The 23,989-nt window shown below is 39.1% G+C and overlaps 2 protein-coding genes across 3 annotated transcripts in view; one reads left to right on the top strand and one right to left on the bottom strand.

The window, feature by feature from the left end:
• The first annotated feature begins 302 nt into the window (after positions 1-302).
• DEGS1 (delta 4-desaturase, sphingolipid 1) lies at positions 303-21,033 on the top strand. Its single transcript, XM_049833683.1, has 5 exons — positions 303-444; positions 1,481-2,223; positions 4,546-9,720; positions 10,405-10,656; positions 20,795-21,033. Exons 1-3 carry the CDS (start codon positions 363-365, stop codon positions 4,690-4,692), a joined length of 972 nt encoding a protein of 323 aa, XP_049689640.1. The 5' UTR covers positions 303-362; the 3' UTR covers positions 4,693-9,720; positions 10,405-10,656; positions 20,795-21,033.
• Positions 12,011-23,989, bottom strand: part of NVL (nuclear VCP like) — a 44,043-nt gene continuing 32,064 nt past the window's right edge. For both annotated transcript variants that reach the window (XM_049833675.1, XM_049833674.1), the window contains 4 exons: positions 19,750-19,826; positions 18,177-18,265; positions 14,052-14,122; positions 12,011-12,262 (listed from right to left, as the gene is read on the bottom strand). In XM_049833675.1, coding sequence (XP_049689632.1) covers positions 12,218-12,262; positions 14,052-14,122; positions 18,177-18,265; positions 19,750-19,826 — 282 coding nt within the window. In that variant the 3' untranslated portion in view covers positions 12,011-12,217. The remainder of the gene's footprint in view (positions 12,263-14,051; positions 14,123-18,176; positions 18,266-19,749; positions 19,827-23,989) is intronic.

The following is a 23,989-nucleotide window of genomic DNA, read 5'->3' on the forward strand; positions in this document are numbered from 1 at the left end:
CTTCCCTCCGGCGTGAGGCGGGGGCCGAGGCGCTGGCCCGCGCCTCACCGGGCGGAGGCGCCGGGGGCCGAGGGGAGCCGCCACCCGGCCCCTCAGGCAGCGGCTTCGCCGGGCGCCTCGCCCCGCCCCGCCCGGCCAGGCCCCCGCCGGCGGGCGGGGGGGGCGAGACTCTCTGGCGGGGGCGGGGCCTGCGAGCCCTGACAGCCAGCGGTAGCCAATGGGGAGAGAGGTCGCGGTGGTGGGCGGACCGCCCGCCGAGCCGCCTCCGCGGCGCTATAAAGTGCGGTACCCGGGGGGGCGCCGCGAGGTGGGTGCTGCGGCGCGGAACCGAGCGGGCAGGCGGGCGGTGCGGCGCTGCCGGGATGGGTAACACCGTCGCTAGAGAGGATTTCGAGTGGGTCTACACGGACCAGCCTCATGCCGACCGCCGCAAGGAGATCCTGGGTGAGGAGCGGGGATGGTGGCGGCGACGGTGCCGTCGCTCCTCGCCGCCGGTCTGCGTGGCGGGGGGGGGGGAGACACGGACACGGGGACGACACCCCACAAAATGGCTGCCAGCCGCCCGCGCCGGGGGGCGCGGCGGAGAAGGCGCCGCGGCGGAGGGCCCGTCCCTCGCCGCCAGCCGTTAGAGGCTCCCGGCGGCGGGGCGGGGACGGCAGGCGCGGGCTGAGGCGTGCGGCCGCGGGGCCGAAGTCGGGCCGGGCCGGGCCCGCGTGAGGGGAGCGGCGCTGGCCGCGTACGTGGAGGCGGGAGCCGCCGCCTTGGCGGCGCTGGCGGGGGAGGGGAGGAAGGAGCCGGAGGGCGGCTCGCCGCCCGCGAGCCCCGAAACGTGGGGCGGGCCGGGCTTCCATTTTGAGCTACGAGGCGAGCGCCGAGCAGCTGCGGAGCGGTGCCGGAGGCTGCCGGACAGCGGTGCGGGCGGTGAGGTCACCCCTCCCCGCGGGGGCTGCGGGCCGCTCCCCGCCCGCTGCCGGAGCGGCCGGCTTCCGCAGAGCCCTTCGTGCGGGTAGGAAACGAGCTGGATAACTGACGAGGCGTCTGCTGGCCGTTATGAATAGGTCGCGCGTCGTGTGTGGAGGTCGTCGCGGCACCCAATAGTGGTGGTAAATAACCGCGTTTTCAAGTACGGTTTCTAAATCGGCCCTGAGCTTACTTGAGCTCTTCTGAACTGCTGGTGGGTTGTCAGTTCAAAGCCATTTCCTTCCTGGGTAGGCTGGAGGTGGTACTGGTGCTTGCCATGTAGGTGCGTAGTTGCTGAGCAACAGCAAAATGTCAAAAGGATTTAATTCTAAAGGATTCTTTGTAGCAATGAATGTCACCAGTGGAAAGGTGGTGTGTTTTCATTAGCTTTGCAGACCTATCCTAATTGGGAGGAAGGGCAGAAATTACTATGTATCTGCTTTTGTAATCTAACTGGGATAGTTGGCTGTGAGGAGAGCTTCTAAATAATTCCTTTTTTGTTTAATTGTTTCCCATCTAGCGAAACATCCAGAGATAAAAGCGTTGATGAAGCCAGACTACAACTTGGTCTGGGTGGTTGTGTTGATGGTTCTTGCCCAGTTGACTGCGTTTTATCTAGTTAAGGACTTGGACTGGAAATGGGTAGTCTTCTGGGCATATGTTTTTGGAAGCTGTATTAGCCACTCCATGACTCTGGCTATTCATGAGATCTCTCACAATAGTGCCTTTGGCAACAGCAAAGCAATGTGGAATCGATGGTTTGGAATATTTGCCAACCTCCCTCTTGGTCTCCCGTACTCCATATCCTTCAAGAGATACCACATGGATCATCATCGTTACTTAGGAGGCGATGGAATTGATGTGGACATTCCAACCAACTTTGAAGGCTGGTTCTTCTGCACCCGTTTTAGGAAGTTCATATGGATTGTTCTTCAGCCTTTTTTCTATGCGATTAGACCTCTCTGCATCAATCCCAAACCCATTACTCGACTTGAAATAATCAATTTGTTGGCTCAGCTTTCTTTTGATGTTGTGATATATTACTTATGGGGAGTCAAATCCATTTTTTACATGCTTGCTGGTTCAGTACTTGGACTTGGGTTGCACCCAATTTCAGGACACTTCATAGCTGAACATTACATGTTTTTAAAAGGACATGAGACTTATTCCTACTATGGGCCACTTAATTTGCTCACTTTTAATGTTGGCTATCACAATGAACATCATGACTTCCCCAATATTCCTGGCAAGAGCCTTCCACTGGTAAGTTTGCTTCCAAGGTTATTACTTTTTCTTAAAATACGCCCTACTTTAACTTGAAAATCAGATAGAAAAGTGATAGTTAGAAGAATGGAACTTGGGAGATAAAAAAAAAAAAAACCAAACCAAAACAAAACCCCCCAAAAAAACCCCCAAAACCAAAAACCAACCAACCAAAACCCCCCAAACCAGACAAAAACCAGATCAATTTCTAAATTGAGTGAAGCAGTGGGTAATTACTTACCATTTTAGTGGTAGCCTGAACAAGCTTCCAATGTGCTGGCTGCTTAAGCCTCTTCCATAAAAGGAGAGGGGAGGAAATGCATGTCTTGTGGTTTGCACTAACTTTAGTTTTCTGTAATTACAACCAGCTTTCTGTCATCTTTGGTTTGTAAGCATGCAGGAAACTAGTTCAGAATCTGCAGATACCTTCAGAGATTCGTTGGCTCTGTCTTTGAAATCTTAAGGAAAATATTCTAATTCATGCTTATCCTTCAGTCTCTTCCATCACGGACATTGTCTGGTGGGGAAAAGAGGTGGTTTGAGGTATTGCTAATGTTTATTGTACTGTTGACAAATGTTTAATAGCTTTCTACTTTGGAGCAGCTCAGTTTCCTCTGGTGAGAACCTTTGAACCTTAAGTAAGTATCAGCTGTACATTAACAGAATTAAGGCTTCAAAGCTAAGACTTAAACCTGTCACATCTGCATGAGTAGCAAGTGTCAATTTTCAAACTAGTTCTCCCCACTTCAGTCTTTGCTAGTTTAAGCAGGAGCTTAATTCTCATTGTATAGGGGTTTCCCAATTGTAGCATGGGAACACAGGGTTCCAGGGTTACACCTAAAACTTACCTTCAATGAAAAGTATTTTTCATCAGACACTAAATTTGCAATCTGGCAGCAGCTGTGGTGTTTGTATTTTATCTTTGTTATTGTACTTGGTAATAGTAAAACCTTGTAAGCTTGTGCCTTTTGTGCAGTCTAAACTTGATTGTTATTTCTGATGTCAGTGGTGGAACTGTAGATGAAATAACTACTCCAGCACTTCTTTAATGAGGCACGTAAATTCTGGAATTGGTTTGTTGAGATTTTGGTTTTGTGGTTTTTGTTGGTTTGGGGGGAAAAAAAACCAAAAACAAAACAAAAAACACCAAGCCTTGATGATTTCTCTTATTCATTGATTTCATTTTCAAATATAGCTAAAGTTGCTTTAACTCATCTTTGATACCTAGATCTGTGCTGGTGAACCAGCATTTCACTTCTCGCACCAGTACTTAAATTGGAAATAGGGAATGTTTTTTTTCCAAGTATTTAATGGCAGAGGTAAATAGCCAGCTCTGCTACAGGACTCTTAACCCACAGCTCTGATAAGAAGACAAAGCCTTCTTTTAGAACAGTGTAGTTAATTTGATTGGACTGGACTCTGCTGTGTTGTGTGCTAAAGATCACTGAAGTACTTAACACTTGATTCCAGCTGGGGTACTGGTGAGCTGAGAATAATTACTGTTGAATAAAAGTATACTGGCTTGATGCACTATTCTATGGGTGTGATGACGGATCAAAATGATCTTCAGCTCTAAACCAGGCATGCAAATCTCTTGGGTTTGTTTGTTGCTTATACAAATTAATATTTTTTCTTCTGCCTAAAGCTATGGAATTTAGTGAAAAATCAGCTTTGTTCCATTCAGGTTTTTAAGGCCTTAGGTGGTTGGCCTTAAATATCAGTAAATATATCTAACTGAAACTCCAGCTCTCTTAGTTTAGAACAGTGGTCCAGTCAGCATGTACATCTGAGAATAAAATCTTTTGAAGCAGTTTATATTCATTATTTAATGTCTGTCTACAGAAACAAGATGTTCCTCAGAAACTAGATGTTTTTTCTTCTGAGTACTGAGGTTTGAAACTAAATGTAGAAATAGCTGTGTTAAACATCTCTTCCTAGAACTTACAATATCCTTTTTAGTGATACTCATATACTTACGAGCCAGTGCTGATCTGAGTCACCCACTTCCACTAGCCACCAAACTGCTTGCTTTTGTGAGCTATATAATTCCATAGGTAGCGCAGTGAACAGCCTTCAGTATGCTAACAGAGTTTGTTCAGGTTAGCTTCAATGTAAAAGTTTCACATGACATTTACTTAACCAGGGAGTTGCTTTTTCCTTCAAGAAACTTTCACATTGTGGCACTAGTAGCCTTTCTTGTAGAATCTAACATCTAAAAATGAAACTTCTAGTATTCTGCATTAAGCTACAGGTTAGGGATTGTAAAGTTGTCGTGACTGGTGCTAATAGAAATAGTAAGTAAACCTTGTATCTATTTTTTAGGTGAAGAAAATAGCAGCTGAGTACTATGACAACCTGCCACAATATAACTCTTGGATAAAAGTACTGTATGACTTCGTGATGGATGACACAATCAGCCCATATTCACGCATGAAAAGGCAATTAAAGGGTGAAGTGAAGCAAGATTAAACTTCTGGCAACCAAAAAACTTTGAAATGTCTGCTTGCTTTAAAGTGGCTGGTATAAGGTCTCTGGCTAAAGCTGTTCACCAGTGTCCTGAATTAAGATCTACAGCAACATAGCAATGCATCCTTAAGGATTTTTGTAGCAGACTCCTACCAGCTATAACATTCCTCACAGTCCTCAGATTCATTGGCTTGATGTGTCTATGTTTGCCTAAGGATCAGTGTTATATGCATAACGCTAAATCACTTTGTTACAGAATTTACTTTGGCAGGCGTTAAATCTATATAAAATATCTGTCTGCCTCTTAATATTTGAAAAGTTCTCAATGTAGTACACTGCCCACAACATGCTATTTAGATGACTGTAGTGTTAAAATGCTGTACCTGTTAATTTTAACCTAACATGATTTGTTAACTTAAACCTTCTGTTGAACCTGTTTCCTAACTTATGGGTGGAAGAACTAAATTTGCACAGAAATGTTAAGTCTGCTTTTGTTTAAATATGTAATGTGTCATTTGAAGCATTGCTATAAAGTTCTACCTTTTCTACTGAAAGTACCTTAAAGGAGCAATCTATCAGAATGAAACTGGCATCTTTGAGATGGCTTGTGTGACTTCCTTGTAAAAAGGTGGGGAATTCAAGGGTATTGCCAACTTTGTGGGTCCCCACCTACTGCCTAAGCTGCTTGTGTTAGCATATAGCTTGTGCAGCTAGCATTTAGAGTTGTATTGTGTAAGCCACTAAGTAACTTAATATAACTGATTAGGTTTTTCATAGTGGAAAAATCCTGTTACAGTTTGGGGTCTTCTGATCTGCAAAGAAAAATTATTAGGCTTGTCCTAACAGGTTCTGCTGTTACCATGGTTTTAAATGCTCAATCTATAAATATTTACACTCATTTGGAAGTTTGGCTTATATGGAAAACTGAATCAATTGAAGCTGACACTGTTCTGGCAAACAAGGCTAGCTACAACCACTGATGACTCTACCTATTAGGCATATTAGTCATTTGTGTACACAGAAAGGTGTTGCTAAATGATCTTGGATTTTTTTCCCCCTCTAAACCTACAGTAGCCTATGTGAACCCTTGTCATTCTTGCATATTAAAATGTGGTTAGAGCACAGGTGGTGATATCAAATTCTCTGCTTAAGAAGTTTTTAAATTGTGAACAAAGAATGGATAGACTTGCTGAACGCTGAAGAATCTCTACATACCTCAGCACAGTATATTTGCCTTCTATCATCTAATGCATTGATGATGGCTTTAAGCTGTCAAAGATGGCTACAAATCACCCTTAAATCTCAAATGGTGATCCCATTATATGTTCTTCACTTATCTGAAAGATGGAATTGTTGAAGGTGGAAGCCTTAGCTGCTCTCCACACTGGTCTGCTGTAAGTAACTTAATTTTTAGATGCCTTCAACTCCTGCATTTTGGGTTTTTTTGGAAGAAGCTGCTTGCCTGACAAGAATGTGTTGGTATGTCTTAACCCTTGGTTGCTTGCAGTCCTGTTTTTAATGTGTATTTTGTTTAAGTGTGGGCCCTTATCTGTGGTTAAACAACAGAAATGGTATGGAAGTGTGCCAACTACTTAAGTGACTTCATGATGCCAATAACATGCTAGGTAGCCAGCATATTGCTCAGGGTAGAGTGTAATATCAAAATATATTTTATCCAGTATTTTTACATGTAATTAAAAGCAAAGATTAAAGTAATATTGGGTGAATTTTTGACTGGTCCCCTTATGATGGACTTTAAGCTTTAGAGAAATTTAGTATTTTTAAAGCAGATGCAAGTCCTGTTCTATTGAGTGGTGTATAGATGAACTGTAAAGAATCATTGCCTTTCCTTTCTACTCAGAAGAAAACTGACTGGTTGAAAGACTTGAATAGGCTTAAGAAGTTGCAAAACAGTTTATTTTTAAGCTGCTTCTGCACAATTGCTCCATTTAAGAACTGAAAGGTGGAATTAAATCTCTGGTGTCGATGGTTTACCATAGCTGGATGAAGGATTGAAAGTGTCTCCAAAAAGTTTTATGGCTAAAAGCTAAAGTTAAGAAATTCAGTTATCCTACATGAATACTTAAGATAACCAGAGTTCAGAGTCAAAAATTTTATACTTAGGCTTAGTGACCTACTTGATGGAATCACTGATGCCCCTTACTGCCCTCCCAATGGGTAGTGCAAGTGCGAGTTTCTACTTTTAAACAGGACTGAAGTTGCCATCTCTAATGTTTAAAATTGCAAATGTTGCTTTAAGGTGTTATGACTATGATCTTCCCTTCCAACTCTGACTATGCACTATTTTCACTTCAAGAGCTGCAGAATAGTGGGGAATTCTGAGGGATAGATCTATGCTTGCGATAATCTTTCTGAAACATCTGCTACTGGCTACCTATTGGAGAACACTTAGTGGACTAGGTTAATCTGGGCCAGTGAGACTTAAGTTTGGATCTAAACCATGGTCTGATTCTTGCCAAGCATTGGTAACTACCACTCTTAGGCACATAATTTCTATGTATTGCACAAGAGGCCTTGGCATCTAACTGCAGTAATAGGGATTTTGCTAGAAGCAGATCATCTGAAAGTTAACCTATATTGCAGCATAGTTTCATCCCTAAAAAAAAACCAGTTAGAAGCATTTCTGAACCACTGGTAAAAGGAATTAAGGCCAGCTGGACTACTTGGCCTGTGTTTGATATATTCTAAATGAATAACTAGTTTTTTCCAGTCATAATGTGGTGTTTAGGCCAAGGCATGGCACAAAAATAAGAAACATTATTTTAACAAATTAAATAATTTTCATTAATGCTATTAAAATATATCTGGCAGAAACAGCTTAGTATAATTTTTGAAATATTTTATCTGAAAGTTGCAGGGAGCTTTGACTAACCAGTGAAAAACAAATAAAACCTAAAGAGCATTAAGAACCCTGACAACCCAATTTTTTTTTTTAAATAAATTATTCAGATGGAATGAGTCAACTTTGGCCTTCCTACATGCTTGTTAGGGTTTGTTCCTTTCTGTGCAACTAAAGCATCTTACTAGATTGTCAGTTTGGCAAACCTCTCATTTGTGTGAAATCAGCCAGGAGTTTAACTGTCAAAACACAGCTGATTTTGGGTCAGCTGTGTTAAAGATATCCAAGTATTTTAGCTGCAGTTAAATTGTGGAGAGGTCTGCATCCCCTTCAGGGCTTTCAGAGTAACTTAAGTTTTCAGAATAAACTGCCTTGCATGGCTTTCAACATCCCTCCCCCAATTATTTGAAGCTGCTTAAGTGGAATAAGTAATGCATTCTGGAATCTGATCATACTAGGCATGAGTTTTCCCACAGGACAGGCGTGGGTATATTCCTCTTTCAGAACAACTCTTGCCTCTGGCATTCTTGTTTTGCTGTTGAACCTGTCTGTTCCACAACAGTGGCCAATTAACATGTGTTAAATGGGTGCATCTTTCTGGCTACAGAGCTCCATACTTTCAGATCAAGGGCAAGACTTCCCACCTGGAACCAGAAGTCAGTTGAAAAGTAGTTAAGACTTGGTTCTGCATCTCAGAATTCCTCTGATTAAGTCTTTAAATGTAGCCAGCAAGCATGTAACACATACTTAAAAGTCTACAGATGTTGAGAAATGGATCTGTTCTAGGTAAGGGGACACTGCTAGGTAATGAGCTCAGTGGTTCACCCCTGCCTTCTTGGCATTTATTCTTGTATTAGATGAGGTGGCATGCCACAGTAGAACTTTGTTCATTCCTTATTTAATGATAAGGTTCAGCAACAATAATGTCAATGCTATAGACTGCAGGCTGCCGTACTAATGCTGCTGGACAAATGGGAGAAAAGTCACTTTCAAGTAGTGATCTTGCATGATAAGTGGTCTAAGACACAGCTTTTGGGAAGTGTACTCCTCTGCAATTTGAGAGAATCTCAAAACACTTAAGGCAAAACAAGTTCTGGTATTTGAGCTTGCACGTTGCAAAGCACAGGAGCCGCTTTGGGTCTGCCCAGATGGCTTCTGCAAGGTCCTAGGAAAACAATCTGACAAATAGGTGTGTCTAGATCATGCAGATATGCCTTTAGTATAGCAACCTGAACTCTACATACACAATTATCTCTTCTCTATCAAATCCTCTATTTCACAATCAATCAAGCCTGCAGTGGTATACAAGACTTCAGTGAGAATGAAAACATTGAAGAAGTTTCTTATTGAGCCAAGAATGAAGACAGTTGTGTGTGGAGTTTATTTTTTTCCTGCTGACGGTTCCCTGTCCTGCCTCTGCCCCTATCCATGCTTAAGCTAGGATCTAATATGCTCTGGGACAGAATCATTCTTGTGATTTAGATATGTGGCTAGCCTCAGGAAAAGGGACAGAAGAATGGCATGATGAACAATTTCTTGTCACAACAGAAACAAGATGACTAGAGGGAAAACCTCCTCTAGGCATGTCTGCTAGGAGGGGTGGTAGCTGCAAATGCAGAACACAGTGGTCTCTATTGCATGAAAAGGCTTGTTCCTTAAAGCATTCCCTTTTCTGTGTACAATTACAAGGAATCTTGCATTTTATTTCTTATCAAGTTATTTTTTTAGTGGTAAGTGCTATAGCCTAAGCAGAATTTCCCCCAAGAAAAAGTAGCAGTGTGGGTGCAGCACTTCCTTGTGTGAACAGTCAAATAGAGTTCAGTTGCCTACCCTTGTCTGCTCCTTGACACACATGCAGCCCAGACAAGGTAAGCAAACATGATATGGACATTTGACTGATCTGGCTTTTTCTGCCTTTCAACTTCAGATTTTCTTGTAAATTCAAACCCTCCGGCACCCCACTTCCTCACATGTTAAGAAGAACCATCATCAGACACCTTGTATATTAAACATATGTTTTATGCTAGAACTCTTGACAAGACTATATTGTTATTACTACTTCAACAGTATTTCCTTCTTGGTCTTGCCTTGCAAGTCCTACCTTGCTTTCTTCTTCCATATATACACAGGAATAATACCATCATAAGAGGGAAGGAGGAGAAAATTCTTAGGTGAGTATGCCAGGGCTTAAGGACTTTACTCCTTCATAAGCTCATCAACTGCAGCTATCCTTAAGCATGGTAGCAGGATTTTCTTCTATATATCCATAAAGGAGAAATCAGTCATGTGGTTATTTATTTTCAACTGTAGAATGGCTTGCTTGCCACACTTTTTTTCTCAAGAAAGGATGACAGATATTTCTAAACAGTATTACTTAAGTGTATCAGTTAGACCTCTTTTAATTTCTGGTTTGAGGTTTTATATATAGTTTGTTGTGAAACCAATGCATGCTGCAGGCAGGTAAAAACAGCAATGGCCTTTAGAATTACCATATCTAAAAGCAGAATGGGTGACAGTTTCAAAATTGATAATTGAGGTATCATATACTGTTTTGATGGGGCTCCTGCTTGGTTCTTTTTTCATTAGTAAACTCTCAAACACTGAAGTGAATTGAGTGTATTATTGTACTGAAAGAGTTCACAGCTTACTTTCACAGTTGTAGCTTCCTATAAAGCAAAACTCTTTTACTTAAAGGTGGTAAAAAACCTGCAAAGTTGTAGATTTAGAGCTAAAACAGGAAAAAGTTCATGTAACAGGGGTAGTTTTTATATAGATCTGTACAGGACATCTAGATAAGATTTTTTACATTAAAATTGGTCACTTAACTGATATGTACTAATTGCATTGCCTCACAGTAATGAACATCCACAGATGAAACTACTCTGAGATAAAAAGGACGATCCTTCATCTTGGATTTCTGGGAATCGCAGTAATTTGTGAAGCTCCAAGCCTGATTTACAATTACAAGTGGACACATCATCTTCTGCTTTATAGGCAGGGACTTCATTTGTTAGTCATATGGCCCACAGCCTGAGTCACTGAATCTCAGGCTTCCCTCGAAGAGGGAGGAAGGAAGTATCATACCATGTTGTGCAAAAATCACAGTGGTAAGTACAAGCTGCCCTGAGTGTCAGTATTTTTATAACCCAAGTGTGTTGTGATTAGTTATTTGTAATAACCTTCCACATTTACCTCTGGGGAAAAATGTACAAAATCTTTCATCAGATGGCAATTCAAAGAAGACTCTAAGATGTAAGGCACTGTTCCCTCTCAAGGCAAGGTCAGTTAAAGTTAGATCAGGTTGTTCAAGGTCACATCTGGTAAAGCATGGCAATTTGTTTAAACAAGTTATGATTTGAGTAGGAGATTAAATGATCTCCTCCATCTTAAAGTAGGGGTGATGGTTACAGAATAAATGTTGCTTACAAAAACTATTTTACTGCTTTTTAGATGGAAATTTCATTACTTCAAAAATTATTTAAAGTTTGGTGTTATCAAACTTAAAAGACTTTCTATGAAACTTGCTAGCAGAAATCATCCATTTTCTTTTCTGATCCTTGACTGATGGTTGCAGTGCTTTTAGAAGGAATAAGGCTGATCAAAGATAGGAACTGACATTAATCCTTAAAGAACTTTGTAGAATGACAGTGGTAAAAAAATCCATGAAGGCTTGTAGGTTTCAGAAATTAGTTGCTTGGTGTCTCTTACATTTCAGTGTTTTGTCTTAACTCAGATACCTCCCAGTTTGCTGATGCTGAAAGTTATGTTTCCAAGACCGTCTTTCCAAGATGGAATTTCTTGTATTTAACACCCCCCACCCCAAATCCCCAAACTTGAGGCTCTTGGCCTGTTTCTTAGAACAGTAACATTTTCCTTCCTCCACAGGATATCAAAACATGTGAGTTAAATTCAAATCCATAATAGAATTTTTTGTTGTTGCAGATTTGTAAAAAAAAAAAAATTGAGAACCAGCTTGTTAGATAATTTACTGTTTCAAATGTTTCTTAAGTGGCTGTTATATCACAATACCATAGCACTTCTCGGATTTCCAAACTTTACTCTGTCCTAGATAAATTTAAGACTTCTTGCCATCTGTGGATAGTTTCTTTTGATAAAGTGAAGGGAAGCTGTTAGAAGCTTGGAGAACCGGTGCTGGCACAATCAATGTGTCACTGTATTTGGGAAAGGCATGATTAATGGTATAACATACAGTGCAGCACTTTCCCAGTCTACTTTCACAGCTGTCTTCTCCCAGTGATTCTTCCAGAGTCATCGTTCTTGAAAACAGCTGTTTTAATTTATGGTTGATAACAGCTCTTTGAGCAGTGTAAACACTTTGAAGGGTTAGCCTGTCTCCCTCTAAGGGATTTCTGATTAAGGGCATGAAATGTTCAGAATGGTATTAGCTCTTTAGCAGTAAAAGCATTCATTTTTAAAATGTAAATGGTGATAAGCAGGACGTGTGTATTGTATCTTTTATTCTGGAAGTAGTTAAATTAAGGATGGTTTAGAGCAGTAGGTTATGATGACCTTTTTTCAGGCACAGTTTAAAAAGTTGAGAGATTTAGTACAGCTTCTTTCAAACCTGTCTCTTGAAATCAGATGCAGGTATTACAAAACTCTCCACCAACGTAGAATTAAGTCCCTCCTGGGAATTGTCCAAATGTATCACCTGCACAGTGACTGATGCAGTTCTTCATACATTATTTGATCCTAAGAGTGCCAAGATGAGAGGAAAAAAATACTTCAGACAATGGTAAAAAATCATGCAAGTGACTTTCACTTTGTTAAACAAACCAGCTATATGAGCCACTAGCTATATTTTAAAACATTTACAGACAAAAAAACTAAATAAGGCAATAGCCCACTACCCTGGCTCATAAACGAGGTTCTCCAGTGATAGTCACCAATGATATGTAGTTAAGAGAAGCCTTTGGCACACTTCTTAGATTTAATATTGCCATGCTGCGTTCAGATTGCAGATTCACTAAGAAGATACTGCCCTCTTTACTAGGGGAACTGCTGAATTGATACTTTACTCCCTCACCTAGTTCTGCCAAAATGAACTGACAAGATCTTCTTTTGCTAGTTCCTTAATCCTTTTCATGAATCACTCAAAATAACAGTTTTGAGGAAAAGAATGATTAAAGATGTTAACTTCCACTGAAATAACTGGCTTCAGAAGGTGATGTCTGTCCCTAGTTTTAAGAACAACTTATTTTGGTTTGTCTCGAGTCAACCAATTAAACCAAAAGCAAGTTAATGGAACTGAGATGTGTATGGGAGGGGAAAAGGAAAAGAGTTAGAAGGACTAAACTAGCGAGATGCAGCTTTTTTATTTTCCAGTATTCATAAGAAGGTATGTAGAGAGTTTTTGTCAGCTTCAATTTGTGTTGCAGATAAGTAGCAGCATCTGGAAATGGGAGATGAGTTTCTTGTACTCCAAAAGATATTTCAAAATACCTAACAAAATTCTTCAGATGGATATAACTGATGTATAGGGCTCTGAGACATGGGACATTTAAGTTGCCTTTGAGATGCAGAATGACATTTCTGGTTAACTCCTAAGAACCAGAAGAGTACGTACTAACACTTAGCAGCGATTGCCATGTTAGAGGGGATGTTTTAAGTTTTTGTGGCTGTTGCTTCTGAACCGTTTGTTTAATAATTAGCAGAGGAGAAGAAATCAACCACCAATACCATCTTTAAAGGGTCTTGGAGCCAAAGATCACTGACCATCACCAGACAATAATAATGAAAGGAAATAGTTAACTAGTTAACTTCTCTCTGGCTAGCGTTCAAAGTGAATATATTAATGTATTTTGGCTGCAGTACACTCTTGGCAACACAGAGACCTATATGCAAAAGCTCTGCAGCAATAACAATTCCTCAATATATAAACTTCTCAATTACAGTAAGATGATTGAACAGCTTTCAGTTATTAAAGAACAGGTCATAAGGAAACCTTTAAAACAAACTTCCTTGATAAATGCAAATAATGAAAAGAGTGATAAGAAATAACTAGGATGGTAAAGTGTATTTTATGTCCTATCTCAAAATGCTGCCTTTTGCATGTTAACAGAAATGGTTGAGCATCTTTGGGTGTCACATCCATCTAGGGGGGAAAAAAGGTAGTGGCAAGGTGTGGTATACTCTAAAGCCCTCAATTTTTAACTAAAAATTCCACGGACATAAGATGTTAACGTCAGATCAGTTACTAATCTGGGAATGTCAATGAGAAGTCCAAGGAACCATACTAAGAGATAACCCTGATAGCATAGTAATCAATCTACATGCAATGCATCATCTGCAGCTGAAAAGGGAAACTTTAATTTCTGACCTTGTAAAAAACGTCAGGTTTGCTTAATGCAGAAACAGATAGTGTCAGTTTGAAATACGTTCAAGTATAGTGCAACCTTAACTATTCCCACCAGTCTCCAGCATAAAAAGAGTGTCCTTTCTAGGGGAGTAGTGAGTCCTGCACACTTGCAGCTTATCTTACCTTTTTTGATACTGAAGATTTCACTTTCCTAAAAGCTTCTTCAAAGTGTTTACGGGAGATCTTGATTTCTCCTTAAAGAACAAAGCATAATAAATTAATAAAATTGCAGGCAAGTGACAATGAAATGATTGTTGCATGTATTTCAAGGCAGCATTCATGAAACTTAACTAACTGCATGTGCTAGTCAGTTGGATGAGATCTGATTCAGTAGTGTTAGGAACACCTGAACTCTTGTATTTTATGTAGCCTCCTGTCTATGATCTTTGGGAAGATCTTAATCCCTCTATCCCTTGCACCTTAAGCCAAGGAACACTTACTTGTTTCTGAAAGTTATTTTAGGTATTAGTGTTTCCACCTGCAGATTGAGAATTTCATTCTCAAAGATGCCAAGTTAACTGCAGCTTACATCAAATCCAGTTAGAATTCAAGTCCCTTGACCCTTCTGGAAGTGAATGCCTCTAATCTTGCTGCTTCCAGTTCTGGCCTTCATTTTCTATACATATTTAATATTAAGCTTCCCTACAGAGTGTTATTTAGTAAGTACCTAGAAAACATTTTGTTATCATTCCAATTCTACTGCAGGATGCTCAATTCCTAAACAAGTGACTTCATATCATTGCCTTGTCCAGCATTACCCAGAAGTGATGAAAGCTTTCACTTTTACAACTCCCTCTGTTTAAGTTTATGCAAATTGCCTTTTTGACCTTAATGCAGCTATCCACAGTAATTATTCCTAATCCCAACCTTTTGAACAGGTTTTTTTTAGTATGCTAAAATGTAAGCATACCTCAAATCATGGATTCCTTTGCTCTCACAAGCAAGTGCCTTGTTTAATCTAGACTTCAGAATCCCAAGATACCAATCCTATACAGATTCATTACAATGCTAACATTATGCACAGGTATCAGATAAGATAGAGGTACAAAAAGTATGTCTTTAGAGTCAATTTGGTGCATTTTTTAAAATGTATTTCATTAAGACACTTTTTCTTCCACAGATACGTATTGCCACTACCTTTGCATACATCTTTGTAAGGTGAAATGGGATGGGCTGACATGAAAAAACTGTTAAGATTCCTCATTAATATAGTTGATGTCTGAGTTTAACAAAAATCTGCTGATACAGCAAAAGACTACATAGCAGATAGAAGGCACTAAATTAAAGATGAGAACTTGTTTAAGGTATAAAACAGAACAGCAGATAGTCTACAATTACTATTACTTGCTTTAAAGTAAAGATGAAGGTTAAAGTTCACTGAACTAAACATACAACCTTGCTGCTCTCTCATCTCAATTCTCTGAAGCTCTTATTCAAGATTCCCATTACCATATAAAGTTATACCAATATAAATGAAGATGTAAATTTAAAATATGAGCATTTTAACTTATTTCCTCAAGGAAACACTACTTGTAGTAAGAAAAAAGAGTTCAATTTGGGTCTTTCATAGAAACCAAATTAAGATTGAATCATCAAATATTTTTTTTTCCTATTTATGTAGGTAAGTTAAGGATAGCTGGTTCCCTTTCGTCTTAATTTGAAAGTATCAAACAAGGACCAGATCTTGCTTTTCAAATTCAACCACAAAGTCTTTAATTAATCTCACTTGTTAAACCACACTCGCTTTTAACTGCTGTAACAAGAAGTCTTATAGACTCTTTGCTTAAGAAGATCAGCTTTACAGACTATGCAGGTGCTATGGGGTCACTGGCTATCTCTTAAAATAAAAAAAAAAAATCCCAAAAGGGACACTCAGGTATAAGGTCATAGTTTAGAAGGTCAATGAAATCTCTGCATTTGTCTTTGCAGTTGAAAGTGTCAAGAGAGTCTCATACCCTATACATTCTTTGTAACTGGATCTATTTGAAATAAATATACAGGAAGTATTAAACTAAAATGGGCCAGCTGAGATGTTAACAGCAAGTCACCAGGACCAGATGGTGTTCACCCAAAGGTTCTGAAGGAACTTGTCTATGAGACCACAGAACTGCTGGTTAAATAGTGTAGAACCCACCAAAGGACTGGGAACTCCCAAGAATTGTAGAAAAGATTCTTTGGTGGACTGAAAGCTGATTAAAGGATATGAAATAGAACGTAAGGCTTAATGGTCAGTTTTCAGGATTGGGAACAGGCAGCAGTAGGGTCCCACTCTGGCATCAGTGCTGAAATCTGTTTTATGCAGCATCTTCATCAGTGGTTTGAAAACAGGACCCAGAAGGGAAACTCAAAGTTTGCAAATGATATTGAACTCTTCTGGGCAGTCAAATGCTGGGCCAATGATGAGGAACTCCAGAGGGACCTCATAAAACTGAAAGTCTGCCCAATCTTTTTTAAGATTCTCCCTTCTTCCCCCAGACAAACTGCAATATCTGGCAACTCCCAGACTGCAGTGACTAACATAATCAGCTCTCCTAGCACTGTTAAAGTTGGAAGTAGAATTTGTGGATTCCTATAAGAAATAATCACAAAAAGGATATCTTTCCACTTCACTATAAAGTCCCTTCAAGCAAGCCACTGTTGAGTGTTAAGAAAAACACACCCCTGAATTTATTCCAGAGGGAGAATACCAGGTATAACAAGGAAGTTGCAACAGAGTTTCTACAGAAAAGAAAGGAGCAGCACTGATCTCAGGCAGCTGATTCCAAAGTGACTGATGAAGACACAAAGCACACATCTACAGTCATGTACAGAGCATAAGAAGGGAGTCAGTTGTGCTTGTCCTGTGGTAACACTGAAAGGTGAAATTCTCCAGTCTGTGTACACACACTACCCTTTTGAAGATATAAATGAACAAGGTCTCAAATCAGAAACCACCTTATACACTTTCATACCAGCCAGGGCTGACAACTTGGAAATCTAAACCCAAGGACATCCCAAACAAGCAGCTGCTATAAACATGCCAAGCAAGCTATGCATATATTATGGACTTGCTGGCTGCCAACACATCCCTATAATAAGTGCTCAGGCTGCAGTCCTAAATGTGAAGGCTGAATTCAACTGATGAGCATCTTTGAATAGAGCCTGGTCTATTCTGTGTAAATATAAAAACAAACAGGATAAATTCAGAAATTTCCATCTCAAATCAAGAGCTTTCTCCATCAACAGCAAACAAAATGGGTAACCAAGTCATACAACAGTGAAGGTTTTTATAGTTTGTTTCTCCATCCCCTGCCCCAATGAACATGCTAGTTCCCTCAAAACAAGAAATACAAACATTCTGCTCTGTTAACCTACTGTTAAAAAAGATGGGATTAGTTAAGTACTAGATCAAAAAGAATTATTCAAAGCCATTAAAATTCCAGCGTGGTTCTCAGAAATCAGAGGCATAATGAAAGCCTAATATCTTTTCCAAGGACTTCATCTGAAAAGTCACAGTTCCATCTTAGCTTTGCGTTTTGACTTAAGGGTAGAATAACAAACAGAATTACTGGAAAAAGTCTAGATACACACACGTTTTACATAAGAGTTTCAATTTTCAATTATGTTTTCTAATTTAAAAAAAACAAGAAAATACAACTTCAAAGTGCAGAGAGATATGGAAAGGGCAGACATTGTACTCGAAACAATTTGTAACTCCCTGTTAAAGTCCTGCCAAGAGCCACTGATGAGCTAAACACCTAAGATCAAAAATGGCACTCAGATTTTCCTAGTGCCATTACTACTAGGTGCATGGATTCAGTTACACAGTTCAATGTTGCACCAAAGGTATGTGATCAGTATGTGTGCAGTTGCAACTGTACTCATATTTGCAAATAAGTCAGTATAATTAGTCTTTGATAGCGATGTGGAAATCTGGCAAAGACATTCAGTCTAGTACATAAACTGTCAGTTTATACCACCATTTAAGATAAACTTTTCTTTAAGGTTACAAGGTTCAATTCTTTTAGAAAAAAATTTTATGCTGAACCTCCAGCATAACCATTTTTTCCTTTACTCTCCCCTACGTATACTTCAAAGATGCTTATGTGTTCTTGAAACAAATCTGACTTAATTTTTGTTTGGCTTAGAAGTCATCAATCATTTACGTACAGCATGTACACCTTTATGCTTGTCTTGCACTACCTTAAATACTTTACATTCCATTTATCTTCTCGCTGTTCAGTTAAGATTTTTGTAAAGCTTTCTTACCTTTCTTGCTTTGAGTATTCCACAGGGCCATTTCCTGTCTCAAGGCACAAATTGAAGCCTCACGCACTAGAGCAGAAAGGTCTGCCCCTCTACAGATACAAACAGAATAGGTTATTTTAGGATAAATTTCTCTTGTCTTTAGCTAATGGCATATACAGAGGCAAGAAACTATAAATGATGGTAAGAGGCTGGTTGGGCTGTCATAAAGGTTCATCTTAAAAACATTGGAAAGAGGTCCGAGGACGACCCGCTGCTGCAATGTTCATTATGGAGTAAAGTCCTCCAGATTTTAGCCACAGATTAAAATCAAATGAGAGGCAAGGGGAGAGGCAAAAACCCCACCCAGCATCCTTAAAAATGCCAAAAGATTGATTAATATTGTGCCACTTGGTAGGAACTTGATTTTTTTTTTAATCAGTCTTATGAAAGATTCAAATGGAATCACCCATTTTTACAAAAGGGAGCTGCCTTGCTCAAAGCTGCATCAACACTTAACATCCTCTTAAAATAATAGTATCCATAAAACATGGTCAGTTCAGTCTTTCTAAATATTTGTTTCCAGTTTCCAGCTGTTGAACTTTTCACAAGCCTTCAAACTGGTACAAGTCATTGAACCGAAGAAAATTTTCACAATTAACTCCCTATGTTTCATTTGGGGGTGCTAGGAATACTGCTGTATTTAAAAAACAAAACCAAAACCCACCCAATCAACCAACAAAACCCACAAAAACCCACCCCACAAACAAAAAAAACCCCAAACCCAAAACAACAAACAAAATCCAAAATAAAAACAAACCCAAACAAACAAACAACCCCTCCCTCCCAAAAGAAAAGACAGTGAGTGAAAGGGGCAAAGAAAAAGTACTCATCTTTCCCAAATATGAAACAATGACAAAATAAAAATCATTACTGGTGATAGCTTCCATTTCTAAGATTCAAAAGCAATATTGTGACAAGCAGCATGTCATAAACTTTACCTTTTGTGAACTCCAGAAAATCATTAACTCTTAATAAATCATTTAATAGATTAAAGCTTTTTGAAGTTTTGTACAACACAATTCCAAATTATTCTGACAGATATGGCCATCAAACTTTCCTAGAAAAACAAACCTCGGTATTCCCAAAGCACAAGTTGAAATAGGCCCTCATTACTTTGTCAAACACGCTGCTTTCAGCTGTGTGACAGAACAAGTTGGTTATGGTTGTCTAACCAATTTGCTTTCATCATCATTGTATATGGGTCCACAACTTAAAGAGGGCTCTTTTATCCTCAGTTTATGCAAGAATTGTAAAATAAAATCACACAAAGCCAAGAGGCCTCTAATGATCTGTATTTACATGAAGAGGACTATGGCAGATGAAAGAGACTTCAGCATATTTGCCCTATATTCCTACTAACTCCTTGGAAAAAAGCACAAGTGAAAGCAAGAAAAATGGCATAAGGGAAAAGGCTTATAAACCCTGAAAGTTAAGAGGTCCTCTTGATAATAACAACATAACACACATTATCACACATCAGAAGACTGTTGGTACAGCACATCAAATATTCAAGTCAAAACTAGAAGCTACTCACGTATAACAATCACAATGTTGACTGTAAGCAATTTCTTCAAGGCTTACATCAATATCTAGTGGAGGCCGGGTGCCATCCTAAAGGAGTTGAGATAACAAAAAGAGAAAGATAAAGTTGGTTTTTGTTTGGTTTTTTTTTGTTTGGTTGGGTTGTTTGTTTGGGTTTGGTTTTTTTTTTTTTGTTTTTTTTTTTTTAACACATGCCATCCACAAAGTGATTAAGTTTCATCAATCAGGAATCATATAGGGGTCTGACAAATTCCCTGAAATATCCACAAATAGTAACATTTTTAATCTCAAACCAGTAAGAAGGACAACCAGCCTTAAAAACATTTAGTTATGAAATAATAAGTAATGCTAAATTTCAACTTCCCATCAACAGATTAGATTTTCTCTAACAAAATGATGGCCAGCCTGTCACAGGGCAATGTAATGCTGACACTGTTCCATATGTGGACATGCCTTAAGTAGCTGGTTACATCAACAGCATTGTTTAGCTGAACTTCCTCTAGTTTTACTATGTGTTGAAATCAAATAGCTAAGCAATAAGCATGTAGATTTAGTCTTATCTCACCTTTAAGACTGAATTAATTATATATCTTTTATGTTCTAGACATACATTTTCAAACTTAAAAGTTTTCCATTCTGGATTTCATAAAAGTTTACATATACTGTAGATACTCCTGTAGACTTTTTGACACTACTCTTCCATATTATTACTGCTTCCTCCACAAGATCCCAGAAGTGGTTTCTTTTGTTATTATTTTTTGCATCTCCAACAGCAAAAAATATTGAACACTATAAATCATATTTGAAACTAGCCCACAGAATTTTCAAACATTGTAAGCATGGAGATCTCCCTATTACCCTTAGACAACAGTAAAGTAGTATCATGGTAGTACAGAGATTCTAGATGTCTATAGTATCAAACAATATCCGAGTTTAGACATGAAAGGGCATTTTTTTGGTACAATTGATGTATTTCTGTCAAATTAATTTCTGGCAGAAAAGTACAAATTCTTATAATTCTTTTCTGACTTCTTCAGGTGAACTAACATACCACATATCTACAATACCTTCAAAAGAAAAAAATAAAATGTATAGTAACTGGCAAGTTAAAACCCTTGACTACTTAACAGACAGTAGAATAATCAAGGACTAGGCAAAGTAAGGGAGCAATCTTGGATGAATCTTTGGTAGAATACCAGTTAGAAAGGGGAAAAAAACCCCCCAAAACCCCCCAGCAAACCAACGAACCAAAACCAAAACCCAACAAAAAGACAAAGGAACAGCCTGATTTTGAAACATCTTGAAAGGAGAGACTTCAACCTGGAAACAAGGAAGCCTCATACAATTTCATATGGGATATTTTAGTAATTGTTGTACAAGACTGCAAGCCAGAGAGACACCTTCTCTGCTAAAAGTAAACGTTTTACCTATTGCTTTGAGTAGCAACATTTGTTGGCCATTTTTTGAGTGGGATGATCTGTCTGCTCTGCAGACAAGCTCAGCAGTATGTGCACCAGAGAAGCTTGATACAGCTTGCAGGAATGTAAGTATACTAGTAACTTAAACACGTGAAGACATGCTTCTCTTACATAATTAATATGCAATTTGAAAATGACTGATTTGTACAAGTTAACTGAAATAAAACTCTTTCACAACAAGCCTTCAACCTATGTTCAAGCTGTCTGTCTTCCCTACAACATATTCCTCCCTCTAACTCCCTTTTCTACTCCTCATGCTGCCTTTGTAAGCATCCATGTTTTCCCTTAGCAATAATTCGCAGTTTCTACGTCTTTTACATGTATTCCTTGGAGATTTCTGGAAATGCATACCATCACCCAGAAGCCACCCACATCTGCACCAAACATTTTGTTTTATCTAGCCCTGAGCACATATTTAAGCAAGTGTTGCTGTACACGGATTTTTCAAATTTCCTTACCTAGAATGCATGGATGAAATCTGACCAAAAAAAGGCATTTCAGTTAATTTAACATATTTTCCTCTCTCCATATTCCAAGTTCTTCTTGCAGATAACTCCCATATACTTTTAAAGAAAGTAACAACCTATTTCTTGTTCTTAGCACTAGAAACAAATCTTTGCCTAGCTTTATGAGAACTCTGGTGACTGCAGAAGTAGTGAGCACCAGCCTCCTCACGGAATGAACATGGAAACACACAAGGAAGACTCACTCAGAGAGTGTTTGTATCTCATTTCTGCTGGCCTCTTAATTAAGAGCTAAAAAAAAAAATCCATTAAAGACTTAACACCTCATTCACTACAAAGATTTGGAACCAAAATATTAGGACTAGTATGAATTAAGTATGCATGGAAGTATCTGGCATTCCAAAAATAACATGCCCTGATAACTAAGGACAGGATCCACAGGAACCAAGCTGGTAAACACTATGCAATGCATTGCTTACATCACAAGACGACCCGTAATCAGGTAAGGGCACAGCAAAGATGGTTTGTCAGGAGAAGACAAATACACTCTAACAGGATAATGACAAGGTTAGCACATCCCATGTGCCACTCCTCTTGGTGTTATTCCAACAGGAAGATAGACTGTAGACACAAAGATTCCCAGAAGGAGGTAGTAAAGACACTTTTCAGCAACCTCGCCCAACATTTATGGCAGCTGAAGTAAGCACGATTCTGAACTGTTTGATTCTTAAAGGGAATCCAGAAAACAGTTCTAACAACCAGTTTGTCATTGCCAGTCAAGGGGAAGCCAAGAGATGAAATGAGGCCTCAACACAGAGTTCCTTATCCTCAGTGTTGAACACAAGTGATCCTGGCCCTACCTCTTGGATGCATGCATCTGGGTGACTATATGTGGCTGTGACGAGCATTAGCAAGTGAAATCCATGACAGTGTGAGACAAATCAGTTTGTTTAATACCACCTTCCCCTCCCATGAAGTCTTGCACCAAGCTTTGCTGCACTATTTTCCTACACCACTAATTACAGTGAGAGCATCTGAGACAGTTACAAATCTCCAAAGATTTTCTGGCAAAAATTAGGTAGAGCAAGGCTCAACACCTGTACATTAAAAAACAGAGCAGATGTAAACTCTGTACCAGAATCCTTCTCTGATTAGACAGTCACTAGACTAGACCCTTACTATCCACTTCTTCCAGAAGAACAAGGTTGGTTGTATTAAGTCAGAACAATCATATAAGCCCAATTTTTAAAGAACACTTTGAGTTATCTTTAAAAATAAATTTGGTAAAATAAAAGCCATAATTTCTTACAGTATGTTTGAAAATGACTCATGGATATAACACTCAAATTCCCTCTAGGTCTTTCAAACAGCAACCATCTTTAAGAACAGGGTTGTAAAAAGTTTTAACTATTTTTATAAAACTTAGAAACAATAAACTGTTCTACTGCTAATAGCAAATGGGGTCATACTTACTTTTTTTCCTCCATGAAGTAATGCATAGAACAAGTGAAGGAAAGTCAACCATCCTGAATTTGTAATGAGTCTGACTTTTGAACAATCATTTTGGCATGAAGGAACATGCTTGAATGAGTTCTCACTTTCTGAATTCTCTTATGGATTAACTATTGTGTACACCACAACTTTATGCTTATGCAAGTCTGAATTATCTTTTTACAAGTTTGCTAAATAATTTTTGCCACACTTTCCATAATACACTGCTATCTTTTCTCTATAGTGAAGACTTGGTCTCCTTTGCAGCTCAAAAAAAATATCTGATAGAACACCTGCTCTTAACAATCAATGTTGATCTACTGGAAAAAGTAGGAAATATCTGAGTAATTCATAATGCTTTGTATGTTCTTTTTTTAAGGCCTTGATTACTACTGTACCGTACTTAAGAGAAATACTCAAATAGAATTCTATAATCCAAATCTCTGAACTGGCGGAATGTGCCATTAACCACAGGGAGGACCCATGAAGGCAGGTATTTTACATTTTCACATTTACTTTGACCTACAACCTCTATCATCACAAGCTTCCTTTAATCCTAAAAGCAATTAAGTGTCACAATTACTGTTGAGCAAATACAGCTGGAGATTGTGAATCATTTTGGTGAATGTGTGGACCTCCCCCCCCAAAAAAAGCTTACAAACCACTTCTAGGCCCATTACTCACACAGATAGGAATCTTTTAATTAAATCTGTTCAACTGTGACTGTTCAAACTGTGACTGTAAAGGCAGCAGCTTCTATGTTTAACAGGTTTGCTTCACTCAAGATCTATCAAGCCCT

This window comes from Accipiter gentilis, chromosome 30, assembly GCF_929443795.1.
Source record: "Accipiter gentilis chromosome 30, bAccGen1.1, whole genome shotgun sequence".
In the NCBI taxonomy this organism is placed as follows: domain Eukaryota; kingdom Metazoa; phylum Chordata; class Aves; order Accipitriformes; family Accipitridae; genus Astur; species Astur gentilis.